Source organism: Vigna radiata, chromosome 10, assembly GCF_000741045.1.
Source record: "Vigna radiata var. radiata cultivar VC1973A chromosome 10, Vradiata_ver6, whole genome shotgun sequence".
Classification (NCBI taxonomy): Eukaryota; Viridiplantae; Streptophyta; class Magnoliopsida; order Fabales; family Fabaceae; genus Vigna; species Vigna radiata.
The window spans coordinates 10,065,286-10,080,099 of NC_028360.1; the positions used below are offsets into that span (position 1 = coordinate 10,065,286).

The 14,814-nt window shown below is 34.1% G+C and overlaps 3 protein-coding genes across 4 annotated transcripts; 2 read left to right on the forward strand and 1 right to left on the reverse strand.

The window, feature by feature from the left end:
• Positions 1-3,067: 3,067 nt before the first annotated feature.
• LOC106776103 (oxalate--CoA ligase-like) lies at positions 3,068-5,871 on the forward strand. The gene is made up of 4 exons (XM_014663430.2): positions 3,068-3,349; positions 3,453-4,500; positions 5,177-5,280; positions 5,430-5,871. Exons 1-4 carry the CDS (start codon positions 3,134-3,136, stop codon positions 5,616-5,618), a joined length of 1,557 nt encoding a protein of 518 aa, XP_014518916.1. The 5' UTR covers positions 3,068-3,133; the 3' UTR covers positions 5,619-5,871.
• A 3,138-nt stretch (positions 5,872-9,009) lies between these two features.
• On the forward strand, positions 9,010-10,011 carry LOC106775403 (probable glutathione S-transferase parA). Its single transcript, XM_014662527.2, has 2 exons — positions 9,010-9,464; positions 9,556-10,011. Exons 1-2 carry the CDS (start codon positions 9,147-9,149, stop codon positions 9,898-9,900), a joined length of 663 nt encoding a protein of 220 aa, XP_014518013.1. The 5' UTR covers positions 9,010-9,146; the 3' UTR covers positions 9,901-10,011.
• A 1,749-nt stretch (positions 10,012-11,760) lies between these two features.
• LOC106775017 (trans-cinnamate 4-monooxygenase) lies at positions 11,761-14,226 on the reverse strand. Of its 2 annotated transcripts, XM_022787015.1 has the most exons (4): positions 14,134-14,226; positions 13,253-13,976; positions 12,858-12,991; positions 11,761-12,441 (listed from the first exon to the last, which is right to left on the reverse strand). In XM_022787015.1, exons 1-4 carry the CDS (start codon positions 14,150-14,152, stop codon positions 11,840-11,842), a joined length of 1,479 nt encoding a protein of 492 aa, XP_022642736.1. In that variant the 5' UTR covers positions 14,153-14,226; the 3' UTR covers positions 11,761-11,839. The 2 variants fall into 2 exon arrangements, with proteins under 2 accessions (XP_022642736.1, XP_014517528.1); XM_014662042.2 differs by having other exon boundaries at positions 13,253-14,214.
• Between the last annotated feature and the right edge of the window lie 588 nt (positions 14,227-14,814).

Genomic DNA, 14,814 nt, shown 5'->3' on the forward strand with positions numbered 1-14,814 from the left:
AGCTTAGTTGGATAATTTTGAAATGCATTCACAAATATTTTTATAAATGTTTGGCAAAATCAACAAACATGTATACGATAACATTCATAACAATACAACAAAATTTGTTTGATGTTTACAAGAAAAACTCTCAATGAGATTATATATGAATTAAATTCTCATTGGACTAGTGAAGAATATATAAATAAAACTCTTACTCTAAATCGTTTAGCACATAAACTTTTACAATAAACACTTATAAACTTTGATAATACATTGCAAATAAGTCTCACATTAATCTTGTATATTTCATCATCTTATTATTATTATTATGCATGGAGTCACTAAGAACACATAAAGGAGTTGTGTGTGTAAATTAATTTATAGTTTTTCTATATTCTTAATTCATTAAAAAAAATTACTCTAAAACCTTAATATTTACAATTTTCACAATGTAATCATAATAACATATTAACTTGATTCATAAGAAATTCTTTGAAAATGCGTACTTCAATCTCTTTATTCTCCATAGGGTCAGAAATAGAATCATAATTCCTTTTATAAATCATGTTCATCATTTTATTATAATTTCCCATAACAATGTATCTTATTAAATTACATTTGGATTCATTATATATTATTTTGTATGCAAATTATTTTTTAAACATGTTTGACATTATGGTAATAACATTCACTAATACACTCACCAAATATGATAAAGAATATCATTTATTCTTTATTTTCTTATGTGCTTCCTAATAAACATACAAACTCAAATGATTGATACATTTTTTTTATAATCATCTTTGGAAAGCATCATTTAATTTCATTCAAAAATTAGATGTTCTTGCATTTACAAGTGCATATTGGTTTTTATGTGTAAGGTTTTTGTTGTTATTGAATATGTGTTTTGTCTTCTTGTATTATGTGTAAACTTTAAATATGCATCAGTTTTGTGTACTTGTCTAATATATTTTTTGGTAATGCATTTGATCTTGGCACAGTGTCCAAACACTTCTTTAATTTCGTCTATAGGCTTCAAAATCAAGACTTTAAATCTAACTCAACTCCATAAAACCGGCTTATAAGGTTAGGTTTGTATCTCACATATATATTATAATTTGGTCTTATCTTCAGTCGATGTGAGACTTCCAACACACCCCTTCACGCCAAGATATAGACATCTCGAACGTGATAGTAAAAATTAGATAGTTCGATAGCGGCCCGACAACGGGATAAATTAAAATGTCCAACAAAAAATACAGCTATAATAGACATTAACCATGACTCTAATACCATACTAAGAAGTGGACTTTAAAACACTTGTATTTAACCCTTCTTTTAAGATTTTATCTAAACTCTTTAATGATCTAATTTATCTTTAAACCCCATCTACGTTTAATCATCATTTAATCTTATAAAATTACAGTATTATTTATTATTATCAAAATCACAAGTGTTTTTACAAGATTGTATTTAGACTTATGTTTAGTTTTATGAATTATTGCTTATATTTTAACCATGTCTTTAACTAAAGCTAACCAAAAATATCATATAACCATGACACATTTTTCAAGACTAAACTTAAGATATAGTAATAAAGATAAATTTCATAAAAGTTGAAAAGAAGCCCTTACCAAGACCAATCACAAGATGTTTTGACTAAACATAGTAAAAGAATGTTTCATCATAACTAAGATAACATCTTTTAAGGTGAAGTTAAAAGTAAATATTTCTCATCCGTGAAAAAATAAATGGTTGAAAACAAATTAAAATAAGAATAATATATTTTGATAACATCTTAACACTATTTACGTGTCATTTTATGATTAGTTCATAATAGTTTTCATAATTATTATTATTATTAATTATAAAATAATTTTGAATCAATCACAAAATGATATGTAAATAATATTAAAATGTTGTGAAAGTATCATTATTCTTAAAATAACTAAGATGCGTGGACTAATCTAACTCTAAATGTGTAAGTTGGAAATCTTTATACACTTTTACTAGACGGGTTTAAAATATATAAACCATTTCAATAATTTCAATGAGTTGATATTGAAACTTGTGGTCGAAGTAATAAGTCTAATCACATCTTTAGTCTTAAATTATTAAAAGTAGAAGATATTGATACTTTGTTGATTATCATAATTTCACTTCATATTTTAGTTTGTAAAGAGGTTACATCGTATATTGTTCCACATTAATATTATTTGATTTAATTCCTTATTTTTTTATTCTGAACTTGATTAATAATTAAATATGTATATTTTAATTAGTGGCGTAAAAAACACAAGAATAATAATTACTTTATAAATTTCAACTTTTTATAAAAGTTAGAATTAAAAAGTGCTCGTTTATTTATTTTTTTAAATTGTGACAATTTTTACACATAGATTTAAATGTTAAGTTTTTTTTTCATTTTTTTTTTTTCAAAAAGGACTAGTGGAAAAAAAGCTAATAAAAGGACGTAGACCAACAAAAGAAGAAGAAAACTTCAGTACTCCTCTAAAATAGATGTACACTTGGTCCAACCCACGCCCAGATATTCCCGGCACAACACAAAACCCACTCTTTAGAAGCATTTAGAATTAAGGATTTTAATCACGTTAAATAATGTAATCACTTCACCAAAGTAAGATTAACACAACATTTAAATAATAAATAAATAATTTATGATTAAATTATAGTTTATAATTTTACTACATAATTAATTTTCTTTTATTTATAAAAAAATTCTTTTAATAATAATTTTTAACAACTTTTAAAATATATAATAGTTTGTGATTAGTTCATTTTATATCTAAATTTAAATAGATTAATAAAATGAGAAAAAATAATGACACGAAAAATTATTAAAAAAATTATCAAATTATCATTTTCTTTATTTATTTATACTTTTAATTGTTTGTTATGAGAAGATGACTTAGTGGTGGCCAGATTTGACTACGCGGCGTGTGTCAATGCATGTCGCCTCTCCTCGCTGCCACGTACCCAACTTCGCTTCTCTTACGTATCTTCCATTCATCCCCATATGTCACCCAACGCGCGTTCTCTCTAAACCTATATATGCTAACCCAACACAAATTCCCAAATCACACCACACAAACACGCTTCCATTATCATCTTTCAAGGGAAACAGATCATAATGAAAGACACAATTCAAACTCCAGTCACACTCACCGGCTTGCTCCGCCACGTCGCTGCCAAATTCCCCTCCCGTCGAGCCATCTCCGTCGCCGCCAAATACGACATCACCCACTCCCGCCTCCACCACCTCACAGAATCCACCGCCGCTCGATTGATCGCTGCCGGAATCAAACCGGGCGACGTTGTCGCCCTCGTCTTCCCCAACACAGTCGAGGTTCGTTTCCCTATAATAATCCCTAACTACTAAATTCCCATAACATCCTTTTTTAAGACTACGTAGAAATGTCTTAACATTTTGTTTTCTGTATTGGTTTCAGTTTGTTGTCATGTTTTTAGCCGTCATTCGAGCACGAGCCACAGCGGCGCCGTTAAACCCAGCTTACACGGCCGATGAGTTTGAGTTTTACTTATCCGACTCAGATTCAAAGCTTCTGGTCACATCATTGGAAGGAAACACGCCGGCTCAAGCTGCAGCTTCGAAACTCAATATCGCTCACGCCGCGGCTTCTTTGACCCAAAGTGAAAACGAAGAAGCCGAGCTGAGTCTCTCGTTGAACCACTCTTTTGACTCGGTTGAGTCACTCGTTAACGATCCTGCTGACGTGGCGCTTTTCCTTCACACCTCCGGAACCACGAGCCGTCCCAAAGGGGTGCCGCTGACTCAGCATAACTTGCTCTCTTCCGTGAGGAACATTGACTCGGTGTATCGACTCACTGAGTCTGACTCGACGGTGATTGTGCTTCCGCTGTTCCACGTGCACGGGTTGATCGCTGGGCTGCTGAGTTCTCTAGGCGCCGGCGCGGCGGTTGCGTTGCCGGCGGCAGGGAGGTTCTCCGCTTCAGCATTCTGGAAGGACATGGTTAAGTACAACGCCACGTGGTACACTGCGGTTCCTACCATACACCAGATCATACTGGATCGCCACTTTAACAATCCCGAACCGGTTTACCCGAGGCTCCGGTTCATCCGAAGCTGCAGCGCGTCTCTTGCACCGGCTATCATGGGTAAACTGGAGGAGGCTTTCAGTGCCCCCGTCTTGGAGGCTTATGCAATGACGGAAGCCTCGCATCTCATGGCTTCGAACCCTTTGCCCCAAGATGGGCCCCACAAGGCCGGGTCGGTTGGGAAGCCCGTAGGCCAAGAAATGGGTATACTGGATGAGTCGGGTCGGGTCCAGGAGGTCGGAGTTAGTGGAGAGGTTTGCATTCGCGGACCCAATGTAACGAAAGGATATAAAAACAACGTTGGAGCTAACACGGCGGCGTTTCAGTTCGATTGGTTTCACACCGGTGATATTGGATACTTTGATTCTGATGGTTATTTGCACCTAGTGGGTCGGATCAAGGAACTCATCAACCGCGGAGGTATATCCACACCTATCATATACTCTTTCTTGATTATATTATATTCATTACTTAAAAGCAAATTAATTTTGATTCACAAATCAAAGTATTATTTAGCTTGTGAATTTTTAATTTTTTAATTTTTAGATGTTATTTTATTATTTTTAATAAAAATTAATTTTTTATCTCACTAATTTAGCTAATAAAAACTTATATTACATATTCATGTATATTGCTGAGATAACATTTTCATTATATGTTCAAATCTAAATTTAATCCTTAGAATAATAACAGAAGCAATAATAATGCCCTTTTATTTTCTTTGAATGGGTACGAGGATTAAATAATTCTAAGTGGTTTTCAAATTCTGTACACAAACTCTTTCTAAAGAAAAGTATTAGCTTGAATTAAGCTTAACCATTGATCTTGTGAACGTGTAATTTTATGAAATTACCTTTGAAAATGTTGGTGAAACCTTTGTTTTAAAACAAAAATATTAGGTTGAATTCAGCATTGGTGACGTGAGTTTCATTCTTGCTGAATTTGTGGGCACGCGCAATTCATGAAGAAACTTCTTAATACCTGAGCGTGTTCAAACTAATCATGGTTAATTAGCTGGCGTTGACATCGTATTAACTGACTCTATATTTCACAACGAATGTGCTTGTTAAGTGACGAAGGTTTTTTGTCTTTTCAGGTGAAAAGATATCACCAATAGAAGTTGATGCTGTCCTTCTTTCACACCAGGACATTGCTCAAGCAGTTGCTTTCGGAGTGCCTGATCCAAAGTATGGGGAGGAGGTATGTCTTTTTCTGATTTACTTATGAGTTTTACCTCAAAAAGCTCAAAAGATGAGTGTGTCTGTGTGTTCTTAAAAGAAACAAATGACAGAGTTCAGAAATTTGAGGCTAACTATATTGTACTGATACATCTTTTTACATCTTAACAGATATATTGTGCTGTGATCCCAAGAGAAGGTTCAAACATTGATGAGGCAGAGTTGCTAAGATACAGCAAGAAGAATCTTGCATCCTTCAAAGTCCCCAAAAAGGTTTTCATCACTGATGCTTTGCCCAAGACTGCCACAGGAAAGATTTTGCGCCGACTTGTGGCAGAACACTTCGTCTCTCATATTTGAGCTACTAATTCTTCAGCTTTTAGCCTGTGTTTATTGAAAATGAAGAAATTATAACATAAGGAAAATCGTATACAAGAAACCAAATATTCTATTTGATGCCTACATTCTTAGCCAGTACATAGTTGGAATCATGAGACCATAAATGCTAACAATAATTTGGTAATTGTCATTTAAGAATTCGAATACTTCATACAATAAATCAATATTGTAGTTTTCAATGTTTATTGTAATGGTACACAATGTAATACTTATAGATCTTATATACTTTCTTAATCATTTTTTGTAAGCATTTCTTACTACATGAATCATGATATATGTGTGAGAAACTGAAGATTTATTTTAACAGTGTAAAGTTATATCCTGTGGCTTTTAATTGGTAGATACAAGAAGAATAATACTTCTTGGTCTTGTCGTTCAACTGTATGAGAATCGATTTTGATTTAATAAAACTATATCGAAGCAAAATTGAGAGCTGCGAAGTAGTGTGAACATTGTTGTTGGAGAAAACAAACATGACAAAGCCAGATAACTATATAAAAACGCTGAAAAGCAAAACTCATATGTATGAAAACTTGTATAACAGCTAGTTATATACTAGTCGCCAGCATTCATAAAGAAATTTGTCTCAATACATGCAACCATGTCCTACTAAACAGCTTAATCTGGTTAACAACAAGTCTTTCTCGAAAGCTGGAAAGATACTCTTTCATATTATTATTTGCTGTCACATTTGTATTTTTAAGAATACATGAGTTATTTATAGACCCTTCTTATTCATGGTCTTTTCAACTTCTAGTCTTCAGCACAACTGCTATCAAAAATGAACTCTATTACATCTCATAATCATTACACACATTATACATAATCTTTGCAATCTCATAACACAATTAATTATAATAAAATCTATTAAATGTAACTAATCATATTTAAGTTTACTTAACAAAATCTCCTAACACAATTAATTATAATAAAATCTATTAAATGTAACTAATCATATTTAAGTTTACTTAACAAAATCTCCTAACACAATTAATTATAATAAAATCTATTAAATGTAACTAATCATATTTAAGTTTACTTAACAAAATCTCCTAACACAATTAATTATAATAAAATCTATTAAATGTAACTAATCATATTTAAGTTTACTTAACAAAATCTCTCGGTAAACTTAAATGTTTTTTTTTATTTATCATCTCAGTTCATCCCGATTTCTTACATTCAATCATTTTTCTCATTTTGTGTTTGTTCTTTTCATTATTGATTAGGTTCTTTACTTTTTTTATGACTGACTTGTTTTCTCATTTTCGGTAACGGATTTGTTTTTTGCTTTGACTAACTTCTTCTTTTGGCTGACTTATTTTTAGTGAAGTTTTTTATTTACTTTGTGACTGACTTGTCATTATTTGGATTCCTGGATTCTTGTTAATAGGCTGAGCTCTTAATAAGAGATCGGACAATTCCCATGCCTTCTTCACACCAAACTCATAATCTATTTTAAGTCACCACTTCTTGTCTTGCACTTTCAATGGAGTTTTAAGATCTTTCTCAGCTTGGAATTGTTCTTGCAATTTTGAAAAATTTTGTTCAAATTCCAAAACATCGCTCATGCAAAACCTATTTTTCTTCTTTATAAGCTTGCTTGTAATTGTACATTGCTTCTAACTTCGTTTTTAATTCTTTGTTGCAAATCGCCTTTTTCAAACTTTGACTTTTGAATAACAAGCTTGTTCATGAGCTATCCAAATTGTACAAATGCACCATTGAGCTTTTCAAAGGCTTGAGTTATCTATATGCTTGAGTAAGCTACCTAGGTTCCCTAATGAACTTTTCAAGATGTTCACTTGTTCCACCGAGATATCTAGGCTATCCAGATTTCTTACCGAGCTATGTAGACTTCCCATCAATCTATCCAAGCTTTCCAAGTACCTTACTAGGGTATCTGAATGCACCATTAATCTATCTGGATGCCTTGTCGTCAAACCAACACTACTTGACTGGCTTGTCGAGTTATCCACTGTACTCAGTCTTCTTGCAGAATTCTCCATGCCACTCGACCTACTTGTTGAGTTCTCCTCTTACTTGTGCTCAACTCCCGAACTATGTCCTATCATCAATAACATCACGTTCTCTTCAACATTTTATGCGAGAGGTTAGTCATCTCTTCCTTCTTGTCCTCAAATCGACAATTTTAGCAAAATGTCAGACTTTATAGCAACTAAAGCACTTATTTGAATAACACCCATTTGTATAATAACAATACTTGTCACACTTGAAACACTTAACATTTGAGTTATTGAACCAACCTCCTCTCCATATCTCGTCCTTTTTTGTGACATTCTCTCCATAGTTCCGCATCAACTTTGAAGGTTGATTGTTAGCATGGTAGTAGTATTGAAAATAGGATCTACACCCCAAAAGAACACAAGAAGGCACCAAATATATGCAAGATATATCCCTCCCCTTGTAATCATCAATGTCCTGGTCTTTGTTATCATTAAGCTGAAGTTCTAACCATTTTTAAGTTCATAAATGGATCCACCACAGACTGAATTTTGGGTTGAAGTGACTGTAAACCTTTTTACCAATTAAAAAAATTGAACATATTATTGGATGAATTCCGAAAATAAAAGAGCCAGAAAAGAGATATGAAATATGTTTTCGTACACGGAAAATGATATTTTAACACAATTTTTTGACACTGCACACGTGTCAAAATGTGGTTGGACGATTTCAAATTATAAAAACAAACTTTGGTTTTTCTCTTCTAAATATATCTCTGCCTCAACTTTTTTAATTTGAAATCGTCAAATTATATTTTGACACGTGTACATCTATCTATCTATCTATATTTGATAACATGGTTAACTTCAACTTTATCCCACTCTGGTACTTACCACTTGGCGTGTCAAATTTGATTTCTTTTAAAAATAAGAAATGCATCCGAATTTATTCCTTCCACATTCTGAGTGCTTCCAACAAAGCACCAAAGATATACCGTGTATGCTCTCATTCTACAAAAGAAACGATTAAATATTACAAAATGGAAAATAAAATTTTAACATCATTTTTTGACACTATTTTGATACTGTACACGTGTCTAAGATGTGATTGAACAATTTCAAATTAAAAAACAAACTTTGGTTTTTTTCTTCCAAACATACCATTGTCTCAACTTTTTTTAATTTAAAATCGTCCAATCACATTTTGACACATGTACAGTGTCAAAATAGTGTCAAAAAAATGGTGTTAAAATTTCATTTTCCTTACAAAATTATCATATAATGATATCCGTGAAATAGAAGTCAAAAAATAAAGTTGAACGACCAAGAAGCATAACAAAGATAGATCTCAAATCCAAAATGAACAAAGACACCATCTTTAGTAAAACTTCCATGATTCATTCTTGGCAAACAAGTATTGCACATGTATAAATACCCCAAACCCAGAAGCAACTAAACCATATGAACAATCTCAGTCTCAGATTAAAACTAATCCAACCAAACCGCACACATTCTCAAGGCAAAAATGGCAGATTCCAATGTAGTTCTGCTGGATTTCTGGCCAAGCTCTTACGGAATGAGAGTGAAAATCGCTTTGGCAGAGAAGGGTATTTCGTATGAGTGCAAGCAAGAAGATTTAGAAGCTAAAAGCTCTCTGCTTCTAGAGATGAACCCCGTTCACAAAATGATACCAGTTTTGATTCATAATGCAAAACCCATCTGCGAGTCACTGAATATTGTTGAGTACATTGATGAGACATGGAAACACAAATCTTCTCTGCTTCCCTCAGACCCATACAAGCGATCCCAAGCCAGGTTTTGGGGCGATTACATTGACAAAAATGTAAGTTATATACTTGTTCATTGAAGTTTTGGTCATACAATAATAGATGTAGTAGAATCTACAATAATTTGTGTGATTGTGTTTGATGCAGGTATACAATGGTGTGAAGAGGGTATGGACGGGGAAGGGTAAAGAGCAAGAAGAGTGGAAGAAAGAATTGATAGAATGTTTGAAGAGGCTGGAAGATGAACTTGGAGACAAGGCATATTTTGGTGGTGAAGAGTTTGGGTATGTGGATGTGGCTCTTGTTCCTTTCACTAGCTGGTTTTACACTGTTGAGACGTTTGGGAAACTAAGCATTGAAGATGAGTGTCCAAAACTTGTGGCTTGGGCCAAAAGGTGCATGCAGAAAGAGACTGTGGCCTCATCACTCCCTCACCATCAACAGATCTATGCTTTTGCCCTGCAATATAAACACAGACATGGAATTCAGTAGATACATACATGTCGTCTGTTATTACTATTACGTTGTAAGAAGTATATGTAGTACGGAAAATGATATTTTAACACCATTTTTTGACACCATTTTGACAGTGTACACGTGTCAAAATGTGGTTGGACGATTTTAAATTAAAAAAAAAAACTTTGGTTTTTCTTTTCCAAATATATCCCTGCCTCAACTTTTTTTTAATTTGAAGTCGTACGTGTACAGTGTTAAAATGGTGTCAAAAATGGTGTTAAAATATCATTTTCCTATGTATGTGTCTCTGTTAAGCATGATTTGTTTTTAGTAACATGATATTTATAACTTTTTTCACAATAACACACGTATCAATATTTTATTGGTATATTTGAAACTGATTAATTATAAGCTGTCATATACATTGTTAAAAAAATGTTGTTGAAAAAACATTTATTTACTCTGCCAAATGTAAGTGAAAAAATTTATTTACTCAACAGTTCAATTCACTCAAAGAATATTATAGAAAAAAAATATTCTTTACTTTTATTATGTCATAATATCATTATTTTTTTTTTAGATTACTAATAAATTTTGATAACTTAAAAAATATAATAACTGGCTTAACGAAAAACAACAATATCTCAACAACTATTTACAATTAGCTTAGTGAAATTATTTGGGCCATGTCTCCTAACTTTTCTTGCCCATATTTGTATTTGGGCCAGGCATCTCAAGTACGAAAGCCCGTGAAATACAGCGTCACAGAGAAATTCACCAAACTAACTTCCAATCCAACGGCGCAAGTAAACCCTAAACAGTTCTCTCCCGTTATAAATAGCGTCTCACCTCAGCATGTAAGCCTCGTCGATTGATAAATCATCGTTGCAGCCGCAGGGTTAGCGTCGTATCCTCTACTATTCGCTCCTAGGGTTTTTTATTTAAATTTGAGGGTTATCAATTTATTAGGGTTGCGTATTAGCATATTATATTAGCGTGCATGTTTATTCATTCGATACTTTGTGAATGTTTCTGCGATCTGTGCTATATGAAGGTGAAACCGTGCACAATAAGCCGATGCTCTGGATTACAATAATGAAGGCAGCATGGTTGTGTGCACGGAAATTGATCTTTTAGGTCAATATGTCTGCTCTCCCTGATGAACGCAATGATGGGAGGGCCTGGTTGCGACCTACATCTTTTTCTATCTTACTTCTAACATTTAATTCTTCTTTCCAATTTTAGTTTCTTATCTCGCGTGGATTGTTTTGAAAACTGGATTTTGATAAGTATGTGAAAAATCAGGGTGATCTGACCCATTTTATTTTTTTTTGGTATAGTTTTTATCTAGTTCAAATTTTTTATATAATGTTTTTCATTCCACTTTTAATCTTTGAATTTATACCAAATCTTTGAATATACATTCATTTTGGCCGAACGATGCAGACGAAATATATAGGAATAATTAAGAATTATGAAAATTATAAAAGGAAATTTAATTGAGAAAACAAAACTATTACGAAAAATATGATATAAAGTTTTATATATATTTTAAAAATTTACATAATGAGAACCGAAGAAGTATGTAAGAAGGAAGAAATAATAAGTAGACGAATAATTTTTCCAAAATTGAAATCAGAAAGAGTATTAAAGTTGCAAAAATGAAATCAGAGAATATAAAACAATGAATGATGAATAAAATATTTGATTTCAAGATTTAAATGATTTAAAAACGTCAAACCTGTTAACTTTGTTCGCCCCACTACGGATTAGAGTTAATCTAACTCAATTTACTGAATTTCTAGATTGAAACCTCCAACTCACCTCTCGATAATATGATTAATTAAATAAAATTACCAAGGATCTTAAAAAGAGTTACTTTAAGAAGTCAATAAATTACCAAGGAGAAGTATAACCTTTATTCCAAAATCCTCAAAACGATGATTCGATTTGAGAGATTTACGTGCGTGATGCGCTAAGCAAATGATATTGGTTTAGCGACAATGGTTGAGTGGTTGAGTATGTGCAGACTAAACTGGCCCCCTTTCTCAGTGGTATCAAGCTTGTCTTGTCCTGGGGGAGGCAAGAGCTCAAAATTTTGGACCAAACGCCCCAAAGTAATGCCCAGAATAGGCAATGCAAGGATAATTCCAGGGCAGCTCCTCCTCCCAACACCAAATGGAAGGTATCTCAAGTCATTCCCATTCGCCTCTACTTTCGACTCTTCCTCCAAAAACCTTTCAGGCCTGAACTCCTCTGGCTTCTTCCACTGAGCAGGGTTGTTGGCAAGCCACCATGCATTCACCAAGATCTTGCTTTCTGCAGGGATGTCATAGCCTCCAAGTTTAGCATCATGGAGGTTCATGTGTGGGACAAGGAGTGGAATTGCCATTCTCAGCCGAAGTGTTTCCTTTATCACTGCCTGTAGGTAAGTTAGCTTGTGAATGTCTTGCTCTGTCACTTGCTGTCCTGCTCCTACAGCTCTCGCAATCTCCTCCCTCACCTTGTTTTGGATCTCTGGGTGGTTCACAAGCTCAGCAATGCTCCATTCAATTGACCACAGAGTTGTCTCGATTGCTGCTCCAAATTCAACATTATGTACATCAGAAAACCTTTCTTCCAAAACTCTCACTAAAAATAATGCATCTCTGTTACCAATTATGACATTTATAACATCACCCTCTTACCAAGGTATATGTTACCAATTCCTATAAGATGAAGTGGTCACCACAGTCTGTGGCCGCGGCATGACAAGAGGAAATAGGAGCATAGGAGCAGGAAAATCATATCCCATAATTCATTACAGCATTTAAAAGTTACGTGAAAAGCCTTTCTTCTGTTTACTTAATCAAAAATCCATAAAACATGCTTGATTTCATATATTTTCATTATAATTTGTAAAAAAACTTATATATTAAATCATTATCGTGTCCAGGCCTTTCTTTTCCCTTCAATTCTGAGCACAAAATAAAAGAGAGAAAGAAGGTAATTACCAGCAACGTTAATGTTCTCGACAATGTAGAGGACATTATCCTCACTAATCTCTCCTTTTTTCTGAGCATCCAAAATGTGATCGATGGCGCATTTAAGTCCTCCATTGTCCCTTTTCTTGGTATTTTCAAGATTCCTGTCACACTCCATTTCATAAAATCAAACAAAAACAACACCAAAAAGTCAAACTGAAACCTTTTCTATACAAGTGCACAGATTCTATTATTGTTTTGATGTTATATATGTTTTATCATCACGACTCAGAAAAACTTTGACATTGGCCAAAAAATTACAATCATGAACTATAATTTATTGAAAAAATAGTAAACTTAACTACCACTGCAAGTCACATAAAATTCCTAGTAATGGAAAGTACAAATTAAAAGAAAAGACTTACTTTCGTTCCTCAATGAAATAATCCTTGAAGAGTTTGAACCTCGTGTCCTTAACCTCCTTGCAAATCTTCAAGTACCCACGCAAAAATGGCCGCAAAACGGGGATAAAATCACCGTAGTTGTACTCAAAGCTCTGCCCCAAACGACTCCTCTCACCGTTCAAAACTCGAAGCTTCTGAAACAACGGGTCCTCCTCGTTCTCGAACCTTCTATCGAACATGATCCTATACATCATGTTATACACCATGAGTTGCAGTCTCCGCCGCAGAACGATCCCTCCGGCCGCGGCGTCAGGGCTGCGGCGTACGTCCTCCACTACACGCGCCGCCTCGTCCTCCCACCCGACGCGGTACTGCTGCACGACCTTGTTGGTGAAGAACGGGACCGTCATTATGCGGCGCATCTTGCGCCAGTGATCACCGTACTCGGTGAACACCATGTCCTGGCCTTTCCCGGTAAAGATGTCGAAGACGACGTTGCGCGTGCGCGAGCCGAACTCCACACCCTGTGTGTGGAGAACCTCCTTCGCGAGCTCCGGCGAAGAGACCACCACCAAATTCCGCTGCCCCATGCGAAGGAGAAATATGTCGCCAAAGCGACGTGCAATGTCGGCAAGGTTAAGGTGATTCAGGTCATCGCCAACCTGAAGCCAGTTACCAAATATCGGTACAGAAAACGGTCCCGGTGGCAGCCTGAAGCGCTTCCCGCGAAGCTTTGCAGCGGTCACTGCAATCACCGCCGCAAAGAAGAACGCGGTAAGAACTTTTGGTAAGAAGAGAAGATCCATTCAAAATTCTTACTCCAAAACCGATAAACTTTAATAGACACTGTTTAAAATTAAAGATAACTTTAATCAAAACAAGTTATAGATGAAATGATTTACATAATGTTGTCCAAAACATGAACACAATTGAAGAGTTTTATTTGAGATGGATTAAGGAACAAGAAAGAAAGTTTGAATAGGAAAAAACTGTGTAAGAAATGGTTATGGAATGGAGTGGGAGTGTGGGACTTTATATAGAAATGGGAGTGTGACGGTGTCGTTAGACTTTTTGGAACTGTAATAGGTGTGTGAGTGTGAGAGAGCGAAGTGAAGAAGTTAACGGCGTCAAATTTGACTTTTAGTAAGAATGAAAAGAACGGTGCGTCACCTCTGTTCGCGCGCCGCGACGTGCTTTGGTGTTGGTGAGGGAAATATTTTTTTTATAAGAAAATAAATGATTTTATTTATTCTTTGTTTAATTATTGATTTGGTTAATGTTTTCGTTCAAGAATGTTAAGGTGATTTTTCCAATTTTTTGAAGTCTTAATTTAGTTTTGATATGTAAAAATTGATACAATTTGATTGTGTGAAAAATTGTTGTAATCTCATTTTTTTTTTGTTAAATTTCTTGAATCAAATTAATAATTTTTTATTAAAATTAAAGTTGTTAATAAGGATGGGTTTTTTTTCTATAAAAAAATTTGAATGATCAACTTTGATATTTTTTTTATAAAAACATAAATTAAATGTAAATGAGTAATTAAACTTTTTTTTTATTCTACGGATAAGATTCCTTTCACA

What these genes read in the sequence shown, in the direction of transcription:
- LOC106775017 (XM_014662042.2), bottom strand. Translation starts at nt 14,037, where the DNA reads ATGGATCTTCTCTTCTTACCAAAAGTTCTTACCGCGTTCTTCTTTGCG. An exon ending in TATTTCATTGAGGAACGAAA is followed by an intron (nt 12,992 to 13,252) that starts GTAAGTCTTTTC and finishes GGAGTGTGACAG; the next exon opens with GAATCTTGAAAATACCAAGA. An exon ending in CGAGAACATTAACGTTGCTG is followed by an intron (nt 12,442 to 12,857) that starts GTAATTACCTTC and finishes AATTTGGAGCAG; the next exon opens with CAATCGAGACAACTCTGTGG.
- LOC106775403 (XM_014662527.2), top strand. Translation starts at nt 9,147, where the DNA reads ATGGCAGATTCCAATGTAGTTCTGCTGGATTTCTGGCCAAGCTCTTAC. An exon ending in GCGATTACATTGACAAAAAT is followed by an intron (nt 9,465 to 9,555) that starts GTAAGTTATATA and finishes TGTTTGATGCAG; the next exon opens with GTATACAATGGTGTGAAGAG.
- LOC106776103 (XM_014663430.2), top strand. Translation starts at nt 3,134, where the DNA reads ATGAAAGACACAATTCAAACTCCAGTCACACTCACCGGCTTGCTCCGC. An exon ending in GGAACTCATCAACCGCGGAG is followed by an intron (nt 4,501 to 5,176) that starts GTATATCCACAC and finishes TTGTCTTTTCAG; the next exon opens with GTGAAAAGATATCACCAATA. An exon ending in ATCCAAAGTATGGGGAGGAG is followed by an intron (nt 5,281 to 5,429) that starts GTATGTCTTTTT and finishes ACATCTTAACAG; the next exon opens with ATATATTGTGCTGTGATCCC.